Source organism: Phalacrocorax carbo, chromosome 10 (assembly GCF_963921805.1).
Source record: "Phalacrocorax carbo chromosome 10, bPhaCar2.1, whole genome shotgun sequence".
NCBI classification, from domain to species: domain Eukaryota; kingdom Metazoa; phylum Chordata; class Aves; order Suliformes; family Phalacrocoracidae; genus Phalacrocorax; species Phalacrocorax carbo.
In genome coordinates this window covers 25,547,079-25,564,723 of record NC_087522.1, presented here as the reverse complement: position 1 = coordinate 25,564,723, position 17,645 = coordinate 25,547,079, and the positions used below count along the sequence as shown (strand labels likewise).

The 17,645-nt window shown below is 39.1% G+C and overlaps 1 protein-coding gene across 5 annotated transcripts in view; it reads right to left on the bottom strand.

Annotated features, from left to right (window-relative positions):
• The window catches only part of CSTPP1 (centriolar satellite-associated tubulin polyglutamylase complex regulator 1), a 112,440-nt gene that overhangs the window by 72,689 nt on the left and 22,106 nt on the right, over positions 1 to 17,645 (bottom strand). For all 5 annotated transcript variants that reach the window (XM_064462666.1, XM_064462668.1, XM_064462667.1 and 2 more), the window contains exon 3: positions 16,059 to 16,189. In XM_064462666.1, the coding sequence (XP_064318736.1) occupies positions 16,059 to 16,189 (131 nt within the window). The remainder of the gene's footprint in view (positions 1 to 16,058; positions 16,190 to 17,645) is intronic.

Here is a 17,645-nt window from a genome sequence, read left to right as displayed (position 1 = left end):
TGGGTGCAGGGATCATTTCTTTCTAAGCAATGATGGTATCTCTACCTTATCCAGTCAGCTGCATGTCCTTGTATACGTTACTAGAATTAATACTACACAAAAGCTGACAGAATTTGTTGTTTATTTACAACCACTCTTCTCACATGCTAATGAGTGACACCAGCTTTCAGAGGGAGAATTTGCTTTTCTTGCCAGTGCACCCTTGGCAGACTCTGCCCTTGAAATAGAAGATTTCAGGGAGTGACTGAAACCAATGAGAGGGAATGCAAGGGAGGATAGTATGATATGAGAAGAATAGCTGCAATTTTACAGGGAGAGGACCCAGCTGCCAGTTATTCAGATATTTGAACTCACACACAGATACTAAGCTGTTCCATCAACAAAAGTTACAAACTTAGATACTCAACTGCCAGAAAATGCCAGGGAACAGGTGCTCCTCTGTGCTCTAACCTGCTTATGTACCTCTAATTGAAGATGGCTGCATTAAGAAATAATGCAATATACCATGCTTCCTCCTACGCGCTAAAAGGAGGAAAACATCTCTACTACAACACCTTCATCTCCACACTAGACAAAGCCTATGCAGATAATGTAGTTATCGGGCAGCTTCTTCAAACTCACCTGTGAGTCAGCTAAACCATTCTGGGATTAGGATTTTGCTTTTCACCAAGCAAAAACTTAAAATCCTTCACAATTTTGAAACTCCTTCAAAAACAGTAAGTCATTTGCCTCCCTTTTGTTGTCTTCCAAGCTCCTATCAGTCCATAATGGTGCTTTTGGCCCCTTCCAAATCACTTTACACTACTTGGAAGCAAGAGGTGTACTGAATGCTGAAGTTTCATCAGAATGCATCTATTCAGTGCATCCAAAGCTTGCAATAAAATGCATACACAATTGACTTAAAAAGCAATTGAACTAATGTGATGTTTTAGTGATACCCAGACTTATTCGGCACTCAAACATGGAAATCACATGCTAGAACTGTAAAAGAAGAGAAACAAAGGATTTCTTGTAGAAGTAACATCGAGATCAGGCTAAAACTGCAGAACAGGACAGAACACTTCAGGACCTCACCTGTATGCTAGTACGACTGGAAAAAAAAATAATACAGTTGCATATGCACAAAGGGGAGAATGAACTCTGCAACAAATTTCGAAGATATTAACTCTAGCGGAATCTGAGGTAGATCAGTTAAAGCCCAAACTGAATTCTGTGAAAAGTCACCCAACTGGTTTCCAACTCATCTCTCTCATCCATTTGAGTCTGATCCCCTGTCAAGGTTTCAAAGAAGCGTGTATATGCACTGTTCATCTTCTGCCAACGGTGACTGTCTTCACTGAGGAAAATTTCCCTCTGGTGTCCAATCAGAATCTCCCCAAGAGCAACTTGTGTCCATCCCCCCTTGTCCTCTCCATGGGACTCCGTGTAAAAAGGGAGTCTCCATCCTCTTTGTAGCTACCCCTTAAGTACTGGTACATGGTGATGAGATCCCCTCTGAGCCTCCTTTTCTCAAGGCTGAACAAACCCAGCTCTCCCAGCCTATCCTCATACAGCAGCTTCCCAGCCCTCTGATCATCCTGGTGGCCCTTCTCTGGACCCCTTCCAGCCTGGCCACATCCTTTTTGTACAGCAGGGACCAGAACTGCACACAGTGCTCCAGGTGCAGCCTGACCAGCGCTGAGTAGAGCGGGATGATGACTTCTTTCTCTCTGCTGGTGATGCCCTTTTTGATGCAACCCAGCACCCTGTTGGCCTTCTTGGCCGCAGCAGCCACTGCTCGCTCATGTTGAGCTTTCTGTCCACCAGGCCCCCCAGGTCCCTTCCCACAGAGCTGCTCTCCAGCCAGGTGGATCCCGGTCTGTGCTGCACTCCTGGATTATGTTTTCCCAGGTGCACGACCTTACACTTCCCCTTGTTGACCTTCATAAGGTTCTTGCTGGCCCACTCTTCCAGCCTATCCAGATCTCCCTGCAGAGCAGCTCTCCCCTCTGGAGTGTCTACTTCCCCACTCAATTTGGTGTCATCTGCAAACTTCATCAGGCTACACTTGATGCCGGTATCCAGATCACTTACAAAGATGTTGAATGACATTGGGCCCAATATCGATCCCTGGGGGACCCCACTAGTGACAGGTTGCCACTCGGAAAAGGAGCTATTTACCACCCCCCTTTGGGTGCGGCCTGTCAGCCAGTTCCCCACCCACTGCACAGACCCCTTGTCTAGGCCATAACGCATCAATTTCTCCAGGAGGAGGCTGTGGGGGACCGTATCAAAGGCCTTGGAGAAGTCCAGGTAGACAATGTCCACCGCCCGCCCCATGTCAACCAGGCAAGTCACTTTGTCCTAGAAGGCCGCCAGGTTTGTCAAGCACGATCTGCCCTTAGTGAAGTCATGTTGGCTTTTCCCAATCACGGGCTTCATCTGACTTGTGATGGCCCTCATGAGGAAAGCCCACCCAAAATCCAGCTCAGCTTGTGAAGCACTGCACAAGGGTTTTTCCTCTCCCAATTTATCGATTTTCATTTCAGCATTATACATTAGTCAATAACATTTACTGCCACTTATGCCCAAACTTCCTCTCTTTCTGCTACACTCATCATTATAATGAACCAGCTAACTATATTTCAGACATCCATCAAAAGCTAATTAACCTAGCCTGTTCGGCAGAGGACAGCTGTAAACCAGAATTTGTTTTAATTTATAACTATCATGGCAAGGAGAAGAGGAGTATCTTGGTTAAAATAATCTTTTTTTTTTTTTTTAAATTACCCATTGTATTTTGCCACCTGCTTAATATTAATTTACACAGGCATTCAGCAGTACAAAAGTGTGCATGTTTCATCAGGTAGGTTTCAAAAGTTGTACACTGAACATGGAATATCAGTATAGCAGACTTGACAATTTGGTAGCAGACTTGACAATTTCTCATCTCCACCTCGTCTCTTAGTTCACTGGTATTTCAGTTTGCCAAACCAGTTGTTTGAGTAGCTGTGTTATAAATCTGTGACACAAAATCACAAAACCACAAAAGTGAGCCAACTTAAAAATAAGCTTTAAAATATTCAGTACAGAAGTAGGGAAATGACAGAAGAACACTTGTACTGAGTGTATCTGGACAATCTCTCATCTAGCAAAGGGAAAATAAATACATGTGCAGAAATATCAGCAGCCTACATACCGCTCTAGTTGCATTCGGGTCCCAAGAAGTTCTGCGTTGCACTTCCAATTACTGCAGATGGGAGCCAGTCTCAGAGGCTAAATCTAAGGTATTTTCTGTGAGATGTTTCCACTTACAATTATTTCTCAATGTTGTTGCTTTTGCTTATTTGGATTTGTTTCTCCTCGAAATCATCACAGAAGGCAACTAGAATGCTAATTTTTCTTTAGGGCTCAAGGATAATAGTATCTGTCATATCTCCATTTACCTTTAAACCATTTCAAGTTCAAAGTTAGCTGAACAAGGTTTCTGAAAAATAGAAAAGTCGCTCCTGGATATGTCAGTAATTTAAAAATTCAGTATTTTGAAGAACAATCTCCTGATATTTTCTTTAAATCATCTCTTCTGCAGAGATATAAGCTCTTTCATCCTGGATTTATTTATTTTCGCTTGTTATTTCCTCAAAAAGCTACTATAGTCTGAGAACAAGAATTTTAGAATAACTTCTAGCTATAACTTGAACAATGAAATTCCACACAGACTAGGTTGTAAGGAGTATGTCTGATGACACAGTTACTCCCTGATGATTCAGGCTCTTCTACAGTCAATTACTACTACACTCAGATTTCAAACTGATCACTGTTGTGTAACTTCAGGGGTTATGTAAATTCCTTTTGTTATGTTGCCTGCAAATGGCCTTACAAGCCAAGCAGATAATTTTCTAAGAAGGGTTAACCTAGTAGCAAGCAAATATCCAGTGTTTTGAGACTGCTTAAAATATTATATTAATTTAACACTTACCTAAGCCTCTTCTCAAAATACCATAGAGCCATCCCTTAGAAGAGACTGAATACTGAGGTCTGTGCTGTGCAGAGTAGTCATAAGCCACTAAAAAGCAAAATTCTTTTCTACCCTATATCCACATTACATAAAAATTGTTCGAAAAAGAAAAGGCAATTAAGATTGATTTGATTGTACAATGCCACTCTCATAATCTGAGTTTTTACATTTCTAATATGTTCGATTTCTACTGATCAGAAGTAGAATCATATCAATATCCTCAAATTAAGTATCAGATGTATTTGACCAACACCTAATCTTTTATTAAACATTTAGCAAATGCTCAAATACAAAGAGAGTTAAGAAAAGTGTTGAGGCAAGGCAACAAATTTTAACTATCTGGCTAAAATCGATGGTCCACCTCACCCTCTGCTGAAATCATGTGAGGTTTTAAAGAGTTCAAAGATGACTGTATACACTGCATGTGACAATCTTCTGCAACCGAACTACAACAAACAGATGCCACTTTCATATTTTCTCTCTGCTGGTTTGGTTAGGTTTCATATGAATAGATATAGTTAGAACTGGATTTCAAGAGCTATCATAAAGTCTTTCCTTCCTTCCTCCAGAAATGATTTTAGTATCATCCAAAGAACCGCTAAAAGGCAGAAAAATTCCCATAGGAAAAAACTTCTGAACCTCAACTGGCAAATGGGGGGCGGGTGAGGAAGAAGAGAAGGAAGACTGATATTAAAGGTGTTTTCACGTTAAAGTTTTTAAATGTCAAATGCTTATACTGTTTTACTCTTTTTGTACATTTAAAGAAGAGTTAAATTATTTTAATGGAGAGAAGCTGCAAGGAAGTTTACATGCATCTGTCTAAAATTAACTGCTTAGCACTAAAAGCGAAGACTCTCACAAAAAAGTGAGAGTTCCTTAAGGCCTTGATTCCATCAAATTTGATTTATACATATATCTAAGTAGTCTCAGTTTACCTATCCAGCCAAAACTTTTATGTCCAAAGACTACTAAATTTAATCCAACAGGTGGAACTACAGGTTATAAATAGAAAAATGAAGGTACACTGAGATTAAGTGATTTGCCCAAGACACACATTAACACGATTAGGATTCAGGAGTTGCCAGTTTGAATTGCTTTGCTTGTCCCACATTTGCTCCAGCAGACTAAGTACAAGAAGGAGAGCAGAGAAGGGAAAAAAAGGCTTGCATATTCCACTTGGCATCAACAAAAAAATGCCAAAATCCTATTCAGTATCAGCTATTTGCCTACAGATTCACTTTGCATACTCCTAAAGCATACACTTAAATCAGCATAAGACCTTATAAAATAAAGCTCCAGACCCTCTGTGTGTGCGCAAAGGTGTGTAGAGAAATGTTGCAGATACATTCTTCTAACAGTGACAGCCAAAAGAAATAATGAACAAAGTTTTCAGTAGCTGTATTACTTCTTAAAAAAAAACCTGCTTGCCTTAGTAACCATGTTTAATTTCCGCATCTGCTAAAGCTGGCAGTGTTTTTGAGAAACAGATAAATAACATTTCACTAGATTTTTTTTCCTTCAATATTACTTCTGCAAGACATCTTAGCTAGGATTCAAATGAAATACTTCAAGAGATTTCAAATTTTATTTCAGTGACTACTGATTTGTTTCTTAACTCTTCTAATCTAGGAAGATGCAACATAATATTAACTTCCTTTTCTTTGCTTAGGGGATACTTCAGATACAGAAGTTGTGGAATATTTATAATGGAAGAAAAGCATCATGAAATAAAAAACTTTCCTAAAAGGTCTATTCATGAGCATTACAGAATAGTGAGTGCCAAACTAAACTGACATAGCACAGCATCATTACGAAAAGACACATTTTGCTGTTATATGTATTAATCTGGAAAACAGCACATGTTTGAAATGCAGAGTGGAAGGGTAATTTTTATGCTGCCTAACCTCAGACACTGAACTTAGGTCCTCAATGGAAAGGCTGCTCTACCTAAACTCCTAATATAATCAATAGAGAGAAAGATTATCAGATAGTGGTTCACAGCCAGGATCCCATCTGAACTGTTCAAAACTGCCCTATGGATCAGGCACACTCTGTTGACTACCAAAGAAGCCTATGAAAACTAGATTTCTAGTCTGGGCGTAGTTTGGGCATAGGACAGGGCATGATGGACACAAGCTGCAACAAGGGACAAGCTCCAGCAGGTATTCTTTAGCTTTGGCTCTAGCTATACCAGTGCACACAGTCAACTTTCCTGTGCAGCAGCCTTTTTAGAGTAAATACCAAAATCTCACTTGGCTGGGTTTGAGATCCAAAGCTCGGCTTTTAAGCCTGTGTTTCCAGATAAATAGCGAGGCATAACATAGCCAGATCAGGTTCTAGGCTTCTGTGTTTCACTGCTTAAGTAAAAGAACTCAGAAGGTGGCCCTTCACAGAACAGATGTGTTTAGGAAGTCTTTCACTAGACATGTGCAACTTGCCTAGCAGACTGGACCTAAAGGGAAAGAAGAGAATGCTATTTTATAAGGTGGTCCCTTGAAGAACTACATGCTTGAACAAGATTCTACTAGTTAGTACTCTGAAGCTATGGAAAACCAAGAAAAGACTACAACCTCTATATAAAAGGGAAATATTCTGAATTTACAGTGAGTGAAGATGAATAAAGATGATACTCCAGCAAATTAAGTAGTTTTTATTTTGAGGTCCTTCAAAAGGGAAAAATCTCTTCCCAATTTTACTTGAGAAGCAAGCAACTTCTCTACACAGAGACTGGCTTTCTAAGTGATATAGTTACCAGCTAAATACCAGAATGCTTATGAGCCAATGTACTTTCAGAGAGGGTACACAGTACTAATGCACACACATATTACCTTCCCCTCCCAAAGAGGGAAAGATTGTTGTGAAAGTGATACTGAGCATGTGGTTCTACAACAGAGATGATGAACTTGATGACATATGTTAAATAATCTGACTTGCTATTTTGCTCTATTTTGCTTTAGAGCAAAGTAGTGAAGGAGGTTATAACATCAAACTTGGAAACAACTAAAAATACATCCTACATCATCCCATGCAGGTCATGCAGAGTGATCTACTATTGTGAGTAAGGCAATGATTACTCTCAAAACTTTTAAAAAGAAAAAAGATGACAGATTCTTACAATTTTCTAAACAATATTGCTTTATACTAACGTGTGTGTTTTCCTACTTGTCTTATGGTAAAAGAAGCCTGAATCTGTAAAAAAAAAAACACAACAATTTTAGCATATAAAATTGAATTCATAATATCAAAATGCCAAACATCTTGATTTTACTTTTGACAATGTGAACTTCAACTAGTCTCACTGTCTCGATTTCTGGAATCATATAGTGAAAACAGTATTGTCAAGATTTCGGGGAAGCTTCATTCCTTAACATCTGTAAAATACCTGGAAATCCTCAGATAGCAGGTACAGAAAAGTGTCATCATTAATCATCATTCTGAAATTAAGACATCACATAGGAGGTTCTGTCCACCACAGAAGAAAGCCATGAGACACTTCTGCGCACCTTAAGGAAATTACATTTGCTAAATCATTTCAAAGGTTTAATAAAGAAGTTTCCAATCAGAAGAGAAAGAAAAAATAAAATTCTTTCAGGAAGAAGCAGCAATATTAACTGTTCAGTATTCAAATCGTGTTGACTAGTAAGTATCTGCTTTGCTTTTAACTTCGTACAGCACAGCAAGCCCTCTGCCACTACTGGCAGAAATGAAGAAATATCTATTAGCAGCATGGAGAGTAGGGATGAGAAAGAGAAAATAAAGAAAAAACTTTGTTTGACATAAGCTAGTGATGCAGAGGCAGCTTTACACCAAAAGCACTGATAGCTTAACTTCCTTTCAGATAATGTATAAGTTATTCTGGGAATTACATACAGGAAGTTTGACTGGAAAGTAGATGAGAACTTTGAATATGCAATAACTTAACTCCAGCAGAAACAGTAGGGAGAAAAATAGTAATAGAAAACCAGACACAAGGGCTACAAGGAAATAAGTATGTGAGAAACAGACAATCAAAACAAACAGATAAACTTAGGAGTTTATCAGCATAAGTATAATGATAAATATATAAATTATACTGATATAACATCAGTATAATGATGAATCAGCATAATGATAAAAATAATTTTAAAATGGGCAGGTAAAGAGCTGACTAGAGAAGGGGATTAATATAGTTCAGAATGAAAGTTTGTCCTACAGCACAGAGGAAAACAGAGGAAGGGTTAAAATTCCATTCAAGACAATATTGCCTTTACTGACACCTCTCCTCCCTCTCTGAAAATGAACACCAGTAACACTTTGGAACCTGACATACTTGTATTTTCCAACAGAAAAAGAGAAATCCCTTTCTTTTCAAATGTTTGGTTTCCTTTAGGTTTATTATGTACTCCATGTACCCTCCAGCCCCCTTTGATAGTATTGCTTCTGCTATTAAGCAACACCAGCTTACTCCATTACAAATAATACACAAGTTCTAGTGGGGAATGTCTACCGGTATATTAAATCAGCTGATGTAAATTCTGGCTGCTTCTGGGACTAGACCTTAATGCAGGAAAACCTCAGAGAAGACAAGATTTGCCAAGTACCTCTGTGAGCACTAGAACTAGCAAAGCTTTTGTCCTACAGATTTGTGGGTTTTGGCTAACTGACACTGAAGTCCAGGAAGGTGTGAACTTCTATGGAAGCTTTTTCTGCACCTGAAGAATTTCTAAGGTCTTTGTCTTTATACCTGAGAAAAGATTTCATTAATTTCATGATCACTGTATATAAGCTCATTTCAGGAATTCATCTACCTGGCATAAGGCAGACCACAGCCCTGGATTTCAGAAAAGACTTCAGTGTCTTCAACGATCTGCTTGGAAGAATCCCATGGAATATGGTTCTAGAGAGAAAAAGGGGTCGAGAAGAGCTTGTTGATATGCAGGTGCCTCCTCCTCCAAGCTCAAGAAAGGTCCATTGTGCCAACAGAGATGATGAGATTCATGCTTAGTAAGAACATGGAATGCAAATCACTCTTAGATCAGCTTATGAAGGAAGGTATCAGACCGTACATTATCAGAATCACATCCCTCCAACATTAAAAATATATCAAGTTTAATTTTTTAATATTACTGACTACATTTCATAACTCATTTGCAGATTACAGGTTTTCCATAATACTACCTTATGCCCATTTCACAAAGTAGTAGCAGCATATCAAAGTACTAATCATGCATGCAGATCACTTCTGCTGATAATCATCTAGGATTCTTGAAAGGTACATAACTGAGCATAAACCAACAACCCTTTTAATCACATACAACACCTTTATTCATGATCATCATGATTTAAACCAGACTTACAGACTTTCATTAAGGTAAGGCAACTTTAAAGTGATGTAAGAACTTCTACACCTAAGCACAGCTGTACTGTTTAACCAAACTAATTCAACATCACACCTGGACATACTGAATGGCCTCAAAACGAAGCGCAGAGTAGGGACTTCCTGAGAGATTATGAGTTTTCAAGCACCAGTTATCTTGCCTAACAAGAAAAGTTTTGCTGGAAGAGTTTGGTAACATAGTTACAGCAACAGAAATTCAGCTCCTATCAGTCCTTTTAACACCATAGGGAAAAATCAGTTCCTCAAAAGAAATAAATGGCACTCCCAAGCTTATTTTACCAGAATAACTGAATTTAAAGCTTTCGTGAGTATAACTAATGGATGCTGTGGAAGAACAGAGGGTGAGAAATTGTATTTGTCCCAATTCACAATCCACAAATATCAAAACACTTCCAGATATAGGTCAGGCCTGCTTGACCCAATGGGAGATACAGACTCTAGAGTCAGGAGTATATTACATAAATCAATCGGGTTAACTTAGGAAAGCTAGGAAGAGAATGTGCGGTGATGGAAACTATGAATAACAAGAGCACCAGAGAGAAAAACTATAAGAAGCAGCTGGGACGACAAAGAAAAAAACTAGTTCAGAGGTTTTTCTGTGCAGCTGGACAACAGTACTTAAAAAAAGATAGATATTAAAAACAAGAGAGATCTCTTCACTTAGGATGACATTTCCTAGCATCTAGGCTACTTTGAAGAATTAATTCCATGTGTGTAAAGGAGGATCCTTACTCTTCTGTTCACACTGAACCAGAACACACATCCTCTCTTCATAGTGCTCTTCATCAGATTTCACCTACACTGCTCACAGTACCTCAACACAGAGATGTCAGAGTTTATTCCGCAGCAATAAGCTACACAGATGCACCATAACAACACTCCCCTTATATCAGCTGACCTGCTGAGATACATCAACTACTCTCAGGCTGCTGTCAAATAAATCTAGCTCTGCAACTTCCAGGTCCCAAGCTAGTACCTTGAGATAGCACCAAGTTGTCCCATACGGAAATATCAACCCCGAGCTTAGACTGCCTATATAAACATTGCATTATACAGCACAGGCATACACTTGAAACCACCAGCTTGGGGAGAACTATGTTTTATGGTTCACTGAGAAGGGATGAAGATAATTCTTTCCTCAGTTCAGGCACTTACACATCTCAGGGCAGGTTAAATGCCAACAATGAAAGCAGACCTGGGCTTCACAGAAGCTATTTTCTTACAATCGCTTTGCAGAAAGTCACAGCATAAGGAATCAAGGGAAAACAAGAGTGTCATCTTCCTCTGCCTCCCTCTCTCCCTTTCAGCATCTCTGCTGCTGAAGAGTAGACCAGAAACCTCATAAAACATACTAGTTAATTAAGCCAAAGCTTCAGAGACCTTCTACTGGGTGATCACCTATGCATATGTAGCGTGCAGATCATCTCTGAAGACTTGTCACAAGTGAGAGGATAGATCAAGTTCATTTAATATAAGAAACATGGAGCACTCAGAATCCCAGCCCAGATCATACAACTTAGAACGAATTTTATTCCAGGGAACTTCCCCACAATTTGGAATACTAACTCTTCAGGCCCATATTGGAACCTAAAGAAGTCTTAATTGAAAAAAAAAAAATCTATTTCAGTTGGTTTGAATAAGAATGCTGTCATAGGGGTGGGAAACTTGCCAAAAGACTGCAAAGCAAATGGTAATAATAATTACCAGTTGAATTTGGGATAATTGCTTAGCAGAATCCAACAATGATCACTGTACATAAGCTCATTTAAATGTTTCACTCAACTAGGACAAGAAGTAAAGAGCATATTAATTTAATTTGCCCATGACACAACCAGTGAAAAACTGTCAAGACACACAAAATAGCCAGAAATTGTTAGAAAACAAACAGAAAAGTTTATTGGTTTTCCAAAGAAGTACATTTAGAGAGATATACGCCTAGAATATGAAGTTGAAAACACATTTGGAAATTAAGATGAGCTGGTGCATGTTCACAGATACAGTTGAAAAAGAAAGGTAATACAGGGGGGGGGGGGGGGGGGGCGAGAGCCCAAAACCAGATTAGATAAGGAAGACTTCCAGTGTACTATATTTAATTTCACAAACTGCACTGACAGAATGGAATTAACCACATTCAGCAAGAGGCTACCTGAAGGATCCATCACTGACCCAGGTGTTACTACTTCTACAAATGATTACTGCAATGCATTTTAGATCTATGTAATGCAGATGCTTTAATTTACAAAGCCTGTAGATATACCTCACCATCTCTAAAATGTAGTCCTCCACTTATTTCTCCTCAGGTTCAGAAATCCTTTGTCCTGATATTCCAGCGAGTCATCAGTGGTTCCAAGCAGAGCTACACTGATAAATCACAAATAGTAACAGCTAGAATTGTAGGGTAAAGGAACTGCAAAGTGAATGAAGTGATCAAGCATTTCAGTGAAGGCCATTTCACTACAGAATGAGCTTCCAGAGAACACTGTATTAAGATCCACAGCTTAACTATCTTTGGGACATACCATAAGAGCTTATTGATTCGTAAAAGCTTTCCTCCAATAACATGGTATGAAGATCTGATTTGGTGTTAATAACAAAAGGGAAAGGGGAGAAGATTCTGACATTTGCTGCATTCATCGCTGTATCATTCTATCTCTCACTAAACAGATATTGGCTAAGCTACAAATGGAGATAGTGTAACAGCTTACAAGGGAGGGAGTAAAAAAAGAGGGAGGAATTTAATATGATGAGTTACATGTGGAAGCATTAGAATGACACTAGTGAAGGAAGAGGTTTTGGAACCTCAGGAAAGTATTCTTGTCAGCAAAATGCATTAAAATAGCATTTTTCAAAAAAAAGCTGGGAGAACAATGGTCCTTCTAGCTCTTCTCAGTCTCCAGGTTACATGAATCATATGGATCAGGCATTTCTTTAATTTTTGTAAGGAATCTAGCTTTCCTGGTGAACTCAAGAAGAATTAGTTAGAGAGACATACCACTTCTCATTCCATGACAGAGACCGTGTGCTTGGTTGCGGTAAGCCTTCCTTCCACAAGCTCCAAAGGTAGTTAAGCTTCCAATTCCCTAATTCAAGTGTGCAGAAGCAAAAGGGCAGCCACTACACCACGCAATGAATGTGAAAGAAACAAGGTAAGTATAAGAAGATTGTTTCAATATGAGCAGCAACAGTACTTTTTCTCTGAAGGGGAGGTAAGAGTCTGCAAAAAGGATCCTCAATCAGTATAGTCCAACATACTTTCTGCAGTAGTTTCATGCTTCAGTGATGTGTGCACGCCTAAATAAAGTAACAATCACCCCTGAGAAGGAAAAGATCCTGTATCTGGCATTGAATCATTCCAGGGCTATATCTAAGGTATCAAACAATAGCTATTTTTGCTGGAAGCAATTTTAAGTTGGGGGGGGGGGGGGGAAGAGAGAGAAAAGCTGTTGAAAAGCAAAGAAAGCTGGGGCTTTCTGTTCACTCATCAGGCCTGGAACAAGTTTCTCAGTGCAAAATTTCTCTAATTGGCTGGAAAGCATTTAAGGAAAAATCTTTTTTAATTAAAAACAGAGAACCAACAAGACATGAAAGCCATGGGGGTTGGGAGAGGCATATGTTGACCTTATGAAGCTTCACAGCAGAACTCTGCAGGGGCTGTTTAAACTGAGAAAGCACAGTTTTAATTAAGGAGTCCTGAGGAACAGACAATTCAAAAGAGCAGGTCAGCTAGATTCCAAGAGGTCAATTTAAGCATAAGCAGAAGGAAAACAAGGATTCTGGTCATTTTGCCTTCCTCTGTTGCTAACTGAGCATTATGCTCTGTGCTTCTCAACAAACTAGCTGTCATCTAACCACCTCTATAGGTGTTCTGTACCATTGGTAAGCATTTAAGGGAAGGAAGAAATTTGGTGAAGTCCACCCCAGTTTCTTGACACTGGATCACCTTCTAAAATACACTAAAATTTTTTTCTCCCCCCAGTGCATGGAATCCCCAGATATGCTTATGCAGACTTGAAAGTAGAACTCTGCATCTTGCCTAGCTTCTAAAAACAGTGGGAAATACTAAAAAAAAAAACAAAACCCAAACCAAAACCAACCCACAACCAAAAACCAAAAACCAACCAGATCCAGCATATCACCAAACAGAAATCCTCTTTAAAAAAAACGCACAAACTTTTTTGAAGTATGTTATCACCACATTTAGTGAAGCTAGTCATTTTTCCTTGCTATTTGGAGACAAAAGGAAAAAACTGTAGTCTCCAAAACAACAGAAGTTACGAAGGGCAACGTAACTAGAACCCATCAAGCAACAGGACTAACATAGAAAAATGTAACATAAAAGCTGCTCCATGAAGAATTACTTTCCAGTAATTCAAAAGGATAAGAAATTAAGTAGGAAAGTAGTATCTAAAGCAATTTCCCAAGAGAAACAGTAATGTTAGTGCACTTCAATTAGTGTATATATGGTTCTGCACATACACGGATTATTACATTTAAGAATTGCTTCTGTTCAGATAGATTTCTCTCTTATTGGGCCTTGGAGAACTCATGGCTAGATGCACCTGCTTGGGTGAACAAGGCACATATTCCAGGTCAAGGCACAGTTATTTCAAGACTGACAGACAAAGCAGTAAATTTCCCTGCATCAAGGAGAAGCAACTGGCAGCAAGATCAAGCAATCAGATCGCTCATTTGTGAGATATTGTCTATTTTTCTAAAATCTACATTAAACACTCAGACGTGGAAAGGTGGGTTTGTTTTTCTGTTGTTGTTCGAGATTTTTTGAATTTGTATAAGCTTGGAAATTGCTTTGTCTTACAATTTTATTCTCCCTTGCCTTCTCCAGCCAGGGTGCAAGCTTTGTTGCAAGTTCTTGTTTATTATACTGACCTATATCTTCACTGAGCTGGGTTTTATGCAGTTTATCAGGGATAACCTCCACAGACGGACAAGGCTAAGAAAAACCCACCACTCCTAAAACAGAAATTCAAAACTGGAATGAAACTTATAATAAATGAGAGGGGGAAAACAGCAGTAAACACCTTTATGGCAAAGGAACAAACAAAAACAAGACCATCCTGGGAGATGTGGAAGTTAGTGAATGTAATACTTTTGACAAAGGAAGACAAAAGACGCCTTCATAGTTCTTCGCAGACATAAATAAATGACAATACTGAAGCACAGAGCAACACCTGTCCAGAAACAAACCCAGGAGAGAAAACTGGGACAGAGTAGAATCTTGCCATAGAAGGCAAAGGACATATTTTCACCCTTTTCTACACACAGAAATTCTATTGAAATAAAATGGACATTCAGTTAACAACTCCCCTGACACAGGGCACCAAAGGCTGAAAGATACTAGTTCAAGTCTCAAACACAATATACCAACGTTAATCCGAGCTATACTGTTTCTAATTTTAGAACCAGCAGGTTGTTTGTCGCAAGCTCTGTTGCATAGTATAGGATGACCATAAACAGAATTTCTTACCAGGACTCTATAACTTACCTACCTCCTTGTGGTGGGTTGACCCTGGCTGGACACCAGGTGCCCACCAAAGCTGCTCTATTACACCCCCTCCTCGACTGGAGAGGAGAGAGAAAATATCACTGGGAAGAAGGTGTTACAGATAGCAGAGTCAGTCACTTCAGTAGCTAATTACAGATTTTGTCACGTTTAACTACAATTGTCTAACTTCCAAGGATCTAAAATGGCATTTGTCAAAAAAGTCAAGTCATTATTCAGCCTTGCAAACTCTGTTCATCACAAGCAGAATTGTTGCAAAGCTTAGCCGGAAGGTGAGGTTATATCTATATTTAAGAGAATAGTTCTAATCTTCCCTCCAACAAGATGTAAGGCTGAAGAGCCTGAAACAAAAGAGGCTTACAGTAAAAAAAAAAACCACACCAAAATTCATATTTGTACAGCAACATTCAGTGTATTTGCTTAAAATACTAAACAAAAAACTATAACAAAACATAATTTTAGTTGCATGTAGTTACTTGAGTTTATTTTGAACTCTGGCCAGTTCTGTAATACCTAATATACCAAATGAAGTATAAGAACAGCTAGACAAGGTAGTACAGTGCTGAATAGTGTTTATGGCATTGGAGCTTTTTCCTTGTGGGTAGGGTTGGGGAAGAGGTCACAGAGTTGTCAGTTGTCCCCCATCCACAACCATCAGGATCCTGCAACATTATCTAGGAGATGTGCCAGGACTAGCTCAGGCAGGAGCATTCACCACCCCACAGCCCAATACCACTATATGCTCTACCTCCTGCAGGGCTCCAAGTCAAAGCACTCAGTACCCCAACTGCCTGATAACCTCAGCACCTAATTCCCTCATGCTCCACACCCTATATTCTAGCACCTCCAGCTCTGCCACCCTGCTCCCATCCACCAACCCCCAGCACATTTTTTTTCCTATCCATCCCCATGCACAGGCCCACATATGTCCTCCCTCTGATCTATTTTAATGGAAGTACCACTAGCAACAAGGTGCTCCTATGCCATTTTACGCTGCGAGCACTTTTTAACTATTCCACAGACAACTGTGATTTTATCTCCCTATTAAAATGGTAGAACATTAGAACACAGTGTGAAGTGTCAGTATTTGTACTGCATTAATAGCCTGGCTAATGATTTTAATGTCAAGGTAACAGGGCAGCAGCCAATGCTGGAATACTTGCCTCCATTTTTCCCCACTGTTCGGAAACACCTCCAGAAGGTCCGAAGAAAAGATGCCCTGTTATGAGGCGTAGCTTGAACAAAGCTGAACTCACGGAACAAGATGTGTGTTCCTTGACGCACACTGTTAAAACTGTGGAGATAAAGTCAAAACAAGAGAATGTTAGAGAGCTGAAACGATGTAAACGTTCTGGGGCCAGCTGGAACAGTAGTGAGAAAACCTGTGGCATTTATATTTTGTGAAACCAAATCTCCAAAGCTTATACCCATCTGTTCTCTAGAGAGAAGACTATTTGCAAAAAAAACCACACATTGGAATTTAATTATAGTAATTAGAAGTTTGTGAAAGTAAAATTCATTCTAAAGAATCCCTGCAAGGGGTGTCCAAGAGCCACTTATCTGAAACCAATCCGTTGGAAAATGGCTGGCCAAGAGTAACTGTTGTTTATCTGACCAGAAGATGCCCTTCCTCTTAGTACCATTTGAACTTCACTGCTATTCTCACCGCAGTTTTCCATGAAGCACAAAAGAAACAAAAAATCTGCTTTAAGAGAAGCCTCAAGATTTCACTTCTAGGGTACTGAAACTTGACTGTATTGGATGTATAAAAACTACTTCAGTTGTCAAGAAAAGCAGATTGACACTTCACTAAATGATACTTTGCACATTTTGAGAAGAGTAGCTGGACATTATGATGGATAGTCAATCTGATATTCACATTCTTGTATTTTAGTAAAAATTTCTCATATTTGCGTTGTAAGCACTTTAGGCTAACCTAATATAGTAAACATTTGTCTTAAAAAGGTTTCTCTGAAGTGTAAGAAGCTCTTCTTTGGGCACGAAAGCTCAATGTGTAAGAACAATAGAAATGCAAATACAAACGTTATATACCAAAAGGTATAATGACAGGGTTGCCTCAGAGAGATTTTGTGCACTTCACTCTGCATCGTGCAACGGGGACAAAGCTTTCAAACACTCCAGAGAGATCATTAAAAATATTCACTTGGGACAGCAGCTTAACTCTCCTGCCTAAGAGAGAATTAATGAAAAGATACAAGTTTACTTTCATCACAGCACAACCTCTCCATAGGAGGCAACTCCACAACAGACAAAAACCAGGGGTCAGTGTGAACCCTCTCAGTTTGCAATTTTAAATCGTCTCTTTAAATATAAATAGTTTTATATTTATCCTTCATAGTATAGAAACGGGTCTCATATGTGGAAGAGAATTGTACCAGAGTTGTACAAAATTTAAAAGTTTAAAAGTCATGTAATGGCTTGGGTGGTTGTGTAGAGAGAAGCCCATTCAATTTTATTTTTTTTTTGGGGGGGGGGGGGATGGCATATCACTATTTCTGGTTTTTTTTAATGTCCTGGTTCTCACAGACATGCAAGTACATGGGATTTTTTGTCACGTGTTGAAAGCTAGGTGCATAACACTGTTTCTAGCCCTCCTACCCAGAAGGAAATGCAGCTCAAATAAGTACAATCACCTTATGAATAAGAAACACTCATGACTCTTGAATCCTGGAATTAGGAATACTCTTTCCTTAAGTATCACAGATAAACATGTTATTCTGTATTTATGA